Below are 7,528 nucleotides of genomic sequence, written 5' to 3' on the forward strand. Positions count from 1 at the left end.
GAGTATTCATAAAGTTGTACAGTAATGTATCAAACAGTGTTTCTTTGCTATTCATAAGGTTTTCCATGGCCAATTCTTAGATGGATTCTTCCTTCTTCTTGGTTTGTCTCAGTCTGTAAGCTGAGCTAATACCTGTGCACCATATATATATCAAATTATAGAAAGTCCTTTTTCACATTAACATAGAATAGACATTATCTTCCATCTAAATAAATCTTATATATCTAATTTTGCTTTTAATAAAGCAATCTACAATTAAAAAATGATTTTTTTACCAGTAATAATTTGAATCCAGATGTGACTGTATACACACTGTTTACAGAAGACTTTCCTTGATTTGTTTCTTCATGGGTAATCACAAAGAAGGGGGAAAAATCAATATTAAACGTCTCACAAGTTTTAGGATTTTCTATATTTAGATCCTAGGAAATAAAGAATAAGAATAAATAGTTCACAATGCATCCAAAATTTAGACATTTATTTTATTTTGTCTATTATAAAGTAAGTGTGTTTACCTCAATTGGAATAAAAATTCCTTGCCATCGATAAATAGTAGAAAATCCCACAGACAAGTTTCTTAACATTACACCATATAATGAATCTTGCAAAGTAAAGAAACACCAACCAGAAACTGATTCATTCAAAAAACTTTGAAATATGGAAAACACAACATCCATTCCCCCTGGAAAACAAAAATTATTATTTACTAGTGTACAATCCTTACAAACCTTATATATTCAGAATTCTCTGTTTAAATGGTAAGACTATTGTATTTGTTATTAGAAATAAAAATATTTTTATGATTTATGTGTGTATGTATTTGAGAGAGAAAAAAGTGAGATCACTTAAAATTAACGATTATAATTGAAAACAACAAGTTGTTAATACTCTACAGACACATAGACCTTTCTGAGTATATTTAAAAATAAATACTAAATGTGTTAAAAAAAAAAGAAATATGCTGAACATGATTTTATCAGCTTTCATAAAGATGATAAACTAAATATGAGAAATTCTAATATCCTCTGTAAAATATGTGAAATATTGGATTTTTAAAACTTATATTACTAATTTGTAACACTGCTGATTCAGTGAATCCTCACTTTATTTGTAGATACTTTAATAAGTCCAAAGCAGACCTACATATTTCAAATGACTGTCAAGGTCTTATCAAACTGCTACAACTGGAAATATCCTAAAATTCTATTATTACAAAAAAAAAAAAAAAAATCCTTATGTAATGAAGAATAACTATTAAAAAATCCTATATTCTATTATCATGACCTTTTCCAAAAGAAAGTAAATTCTTCAACTTTCATTAATGGGGTCAACATGATGCAAGAACAAATGTCAACACTGCCAACTCGGCTCCTCATAAAGTACCGATCACTTTTGATTACCAATTTAAGAAGTCACAATGCCAATGCTTTCCATGTACTATATCCATTAGAATTTCCTTCCCTAGCAATCCAATATTGCAGCTTCCTGTTTTGTCACCATTTGAAGGTACACTATAGCTTTTTTTTTATTAAGATTCCTGAATGGTCCTGATCATATGGGTAAATCCTTCAGTCTGAGCCTTCTCAGAGCTCAGTTCTGGGTCATCTTCCCATCCCTATCTGCAGTTTCTCTTTCCAGGATATTACATCAACTTATATGACTTGGCATAGTGACTAAGGCATTTGACTGCTAACCAGAAGGCTGGCGGTTCAAAATCACCAGCCACTCCTCAGAAGGAAGATAGGGCAATTTACTTCCACAGTGATGATACTGCCTCAGAAACCCAAGGAGGTGTTGCTATGAGTTGGAACTCCACGGCAGTAAGTTTGGTTTTTTGGTTTATATGACTTTAAATTCAATACATGCTTAAAATTCCCAAATTTTCCTTACTAGCAAAGATCTCTCTTTTGAGATATCCAAAGCAACTCGAATTTAAAATATGTTAAACCACACTTATTTTACTCTTTTCATCAAAATAACACCTTGTCCATCTCCTGTGTTTCCTTTCTTAGTGATCAGCATGACCCTCCACCTAATGGTACAAGCTAGAAACCTAGTAGTCATCACTAATACCTCTTTGTCCCTCCTTCTCATAGCCAACCCAAGCTACTGACATCTTTTTCCTTTCTGTCTCCCTGTATATCATCTCTTATTCTTCAATACCAACCCATTCTCTACATGACACCCAGAATAATATCTTAAAAATGCAAATGTAATCATACCCTGTGTGTGTTGATAAGCACCCAGTAACCCTTCTCCACATCTAAACCATTCAAAGGCATCATTTTATCACTAGAATAAAGATGGAATTCCATAACATATTCTTCAAGTTATTGAATGATCTGGTTCTGTTTGTATCTCCAAACTCAACTGAACCAAAAAACCCACTCCCATCAACTTGATTCCAACTCATAACGACCCTATTCATCTTTCCATATTTCTGTCCACTGTGCTCTCTTAAAGTCTTCATTTGTGATATGTTCCTTATGCCTCTAGACTTATAACTAGACTTTTTCTCTCTCTCTCCTCTTTTTTTCCTCCAATACAATTCTTTGCATAATCAATCCCTATTTATCATTAGGTTTTAGTTAAAACATTGATACTCCTAGAATGCACTCCCTTATGTTCTCACAACACCTAAGTCTTTTCCTTTAAAACATTTATTAGAGTTTAAACTACATATTGATTTTTGTTTGTTTAATTCATTTCTGTCACCTCCTAAACTCTCAGCTCCTACAGGCTAACACTGTGCCTGACACATGATAGGTACTCATTAATTAATATTTGTGGATGCAATAAAATAATTAGATATCTATTTTCCATTTTCAACTGATTCATGAGTTATAATTCAGGGGGGAAATGTAAAACGTATACATACAATCTTGCTTGGTTATACAGTTTTGTTCTCATAAAAATTAAACATACTCATGCCAAAGGCTGTTTCAGATACTGTCTCCCACTCCACACTCACAGCTAAATCAATTCCATTAGTACGTGAGATATTTAAATATACAGTCCTGTTGGCTTCTTCGATGGCTATAAAGGTGGCTCTAGAAGAAACAAATGGATTGTAGAAAGCAGAAAAAAATATGATTTCTACATTTTTTTCAAATAAGTATCATACTGCTAGCATATACTTGATATGTTATTATACATTTAAATTTACATGAGCCAAGGTGAGATCTACAAATTTTATGTCAAGAAGACTAGACTCTAAAGCATAAAAATATTTACAATAAAAACAAAAATAATCAACAAAAATATAACATTCTGATACCACAATCATGAGAAAATATTAAAAATCAGTAATTTCACACTGCATAATCTAAAAAAGTAAAACTTTGTCATTGAGTCTCTTCTACCATAACTAAAAAAAAATTTGGAGGAAAAAAGTGAGGAAATTCTTAGCATATTAATGAAAATTGAATTATTGGAATATTTTTTAAGGTATATAAAAAAATATTTGTGAGCTTCCAGAGGAAATTTTAAGACTACAATCCTGTTAATATGCATGAAGAGTAGTTCACTTGGTTTTAGAAGCTAAATATATTTTATATTATTTCTCAATTTTTATTATTAAAAACACAAAATAGTGAAGCTTTTTGCCTGGAAATATGAATTCTGAGAATATAAGACTGTGAACTACACCATTAAACAGAACAGGTTTTGCTTTTGACACTCCCCGTTATGTGATGGCATGCTATCTCTCTGCTAGAGCTCATTGTAAAGTTCCCTTTGAAATAATCAGAGATCAATTTCCTTATGCGTTTTCTTTATGTCAAAAATATACCCCACTTAGCTTCACATGTGGTAAATTTCCTTATGAATAAACTATACCTATTTTCAACTGCAGAGATACTGAATAGCCCCAAAGGGGCTTGGTTTTGTATAACTGTTATCAGAGTTTCAATAGGTGCCCCTAGTCTAGCACCCCCAGTTGGGTTAAACAAAGTGCAAACAAAATGCTCATCCATTTCTGGTTCCGTGTCTAATATGGCAGATATGTGTAGGGCCTGAAAACCAAATGAAAAAGATAAAGTTATTAGAATATAGTATTGTGCAACACATATATAGAAAAATTTGCAAAACATTTTTGATAATAAAGTAATATATTCCAGAAAAATGCTGAATCTTTTTTAATAAGAGATTCCCATAATGTAAAAGTTACAAGTGTTTTAACTTACTACTTTCAAATTTTTCATTACTATGATATTGTACTAAAAAGTGCACATATTCTAAAAAATAAAACTTTGTCATTGCTGTTTCTTCTACTGTAAGTAAAAAAAACTGGGGGGGAATAAGTCAGGAAATTGTAAGCATATTAATGAAAATTGACTTACTGGAATACTTTTTAAGGTATATAAAAAATAAATATTTGTCAGAAGTGTCTAAAAAAGAAATATCTCTGGAATTTAAGAATAACACAAAGACTAAGAAATTAAATATATCACTTCATTTTCATTTATTCTGCCCTGGCTACATCACTTTACTCATTCTAGTTTGGGCTTTACTGTTAAAAAGCTGGCACAGCCAGAGTAACTCCAAAATGGAAACAAGCCAAATGTTCATCAACAGGAAAGAGGGTAAAAAAAAATAGTGATCTATTCAATAATATTGCCATGGAGTAGACACCAACTCATAGTGGCCACATAGGACAGAGTAGAACTGCCTCATAGGGTTTCCAAGGCTGAAATCTTTACTGAAGCAGAGTGTCCCATTGGTCTCCCAAGGAGGGCCTGGTGGGTTCAAACTACTGACTCTTTGGTTAGCAACCAAGTACTTTAACACTGCACCACCAGGGCTCCTCAGTAAAGTACTACTCAGCAACAAAAAAGAATTTCTGATACATGTAACCACATGGGTGGATTGCTAAACTTACATTAAAGGAAAGAAGCCAGGCATAAAAAGAGCAAATATAATACACAATTCTATTTATACAAAGTTTAAGAACTGGTAAAATGAGTCTCTAATGACGGAATTCAGAAAGTAGTTTCCTTTGGGGAAGGCAAAGGTGCTATTAACTAGAAAGGGGTAGAAGGGAAGAGAATCTGAGTATCGTAATCTATGTGGTAGTTTCGTGGGGAAAAAAAAAGTATACACACACACACACACACACACACATATGCAGTCTATGAGCCATACACTTGCAGCATCTCTACTGAAGTAGATTGCTCAATCTTCCTTCTGAGGAGTGGCTGGTGGGTTTGAACTGCCAGCCTTCTGGTTAGCAATCAAATGCCTTAGGTACTATGCCACCAGAGCTCCCATGTTACTGTATATCTCAAAATAAAACACGTTAAAATGAATAGTTACGTGAGTTAAAAGAAAATTTATTTCATCCAATTGCTCTAACATTCAATTTCCTTAACTTACAAAAAGTCCTTAAACAAAAAAAAAAAAGTTTTAAGATATAACAAATACAAAGAAATTGCAAATTTACAAAACACTTCAAATTTAATTAAATTTTTGTATCTATGTCAAAATTTAAGTGTCCTTGAACAAATAAAAGTTTTAAAATCTCAAGGAGATGAAAAAAATGGATATGCAAATGAGTACCCACTCAAAAATATGGTGAAGTTTACACAAATTGATCATTAAACAAATTAGTTACTTGTTGGACTGTTTGTAGATGAAATTGTTTTTAAGTATATTATTTGGAGTTCCTATATTTTATATAGCTGGCTTAAGAACATGTCTAACATTAATACAATCAGCTATTTTAAACTGTGTTTCAAAAATAAGGTAGAGTAGCAGAAACAGAAATTCATATATAGAGAGGTTTTGAAAGGTAAACATTTATAATTATTGATCACATTTCTATGAATCTCAAATCTATCATTTTTTTTTCTCCAGTAAGTTATTCCTATTCACACACAAAGGGACAGTGGTTGCTCTGTGGTATAATTTATGCCTCCCATATGGGAAACTGAGGTTCAATTTCAGGCCAATGCACCCCAAGTACAGCCAACACCTGTCTGTCAATGGAAGCTTGCATGTTGCAGGCTTCAACAGAGATTCCAGACAAAGACATACTAGGAAGAAAAGACTTCCAAAAAAGTCAGGCAATGAGGCCATATAGTAGCTCTGGTAGCATAGTGCCTAAGGCACTTGACTGCTAACCAGAAGGCTGGGGTTCAAACCCACCAGCCACTCCTCAGAGGGAAGGTTGGGCAATCTTACTTCTGTAGTGATACTGCCTCGGAAACCCAAGGGGGGCTCGCTATGAGTCGGGGGCCGACTCGATGGCAAATAACAACAACAAGGCCATATACTAAAAGTGAGTGACAAACAAAATAACACTAAGGAATAAAGGACACAGAGAGGTGCACAAGAGGTACAGGCAACAAAGATAAACACTTCTACATACACAATACTGCATTATCAGTAACAACAAACATTAGTCTACAGATAGATACGTAAGTAGACAGGCTGAATGACCAGATATGTCTAGGCAAAAGGGAATATAGCAATGACCATATAAAGTTGACAGATGACATTTCTGCATACATATTTGTATGTGCTGTAAGAATCTCCATATAAATAGAATTAACGGGGACAAAGTTATGATAACTTCTCAGCCACAGCCAACCACCCTGAAGGAGCAAGTTGTTGGACCTGTGGGCTCGGGACCATGGTCACAGAGGACATCAAGCTCAACTGGCATGACATACTACACAAAAACATTGTTCTACATTCTAGTTTGGTTAGTAGCAACTGGGGGTCTAAAAACTTTCAACCAGCCATCCAGATGCAACAATTAGGCTCTATTCATCCAGAGCAAAGAAGAATGAAGAAAACCAAAGACACATGGAAACAATTTTTCCAAGGAACTAGTTTAGCATTCAAACCTCAGCCTATATGACTGACAAACCAGAAGAACTAGATGGTACCTGGATACCAATGTCAACCACTCAGAAAGGGATCAGACTAGGGGATCCTAGAGCATGTAGGAGAACAATGTGGAATAAAACTCAAATTCATAAAAAAGACCAGGCTTCATGGTCTGACAGAGCCAAGTGAAACACCTGACACCATGACCCTTAGCTACCTTTCAGGTCTGAAATTGAAATCACTCCTGTGACTTCCACCCAAACAACAGACAAGCATATAGGGTGAACATTTCCACTAGGTAGATACACTCCTTAGAGCAATCAATCACGGAAGATCAGAAAGGCAGTATTTCCATAGGTAGATAGCTCAAAGAACAGAAATGCACAGGAAAAAAGGACATAGAGAAGAGGTAACTACAGGGAGGAAGTGAGAAGAGAGCTGTTACATTATGGGGATTGCAATCAATGTCATGAAACAAATTGTACATGAACTTCTGTAGGGAAAATGAATTTGCTTTGTAAACTTTCACCCAAATCACAATTTAAAAAAATAAAAATCAGGCATGAAAACCTTATAGATCATAACTGTGGGTTATCATTATACATGGGGTCACCATCAGTTGGAAGCCTGACTCGATGGCAACTAACAACATGCATATTGGATATTTGCTTCTTAAATAAGCAGTCTGAAGTTAGCA

At 34.0% G+C, this 7,528-nt stretch overlaps 1 protein-coding gene across 1 annotated transcript in view; it reads right to left on the reverse strand.

Moving 5' to 3' along the window:
- Positions 1-7,528, reverse strand: part of ADGRV1 (adhesion G protein-coupled receptor V1) — a 947,781-nt gene that overhangs the window by 750,297 nt on the left and 189,956 nt on the right. The window contains exons 43-46 of the mRNA XM_007943393.1: positions 3,838-4,013; positions 2,926-3,050; positions 516-682; positions 276-422 (exon numbers count right to left, since the gene is read on the reverse strand). Of these exons, the coding sequence (XP_007941584.1) occupies positions 276-422; positions 516-682; positions 2,926-3,050; positions 3,838-4,013 (615 nt within the window). The remainder of the gene's footprint in view (positions 1-275; positions 423-515; positions 683-2,925; positions 3,051-3,837; positions 4,014-7,528) is intronic.

The sequence above is a fragment of the Orycteropus afer genome, unplaced genomic scaffold (genome assembly GCF_000298275.1).
Source record: "Orycteropus afer afer isolate SDZICR_OR568_19922 unplaced genomic scaffold, OryAfe1.0 scaffold00105, whole genome shotgun sequence".
NCBI lineage: Eukaryota > Metazoa > Chordata > Mammalia > Tubulidentata > Orycteropodidae > Orycteropus > Orycteropus afer.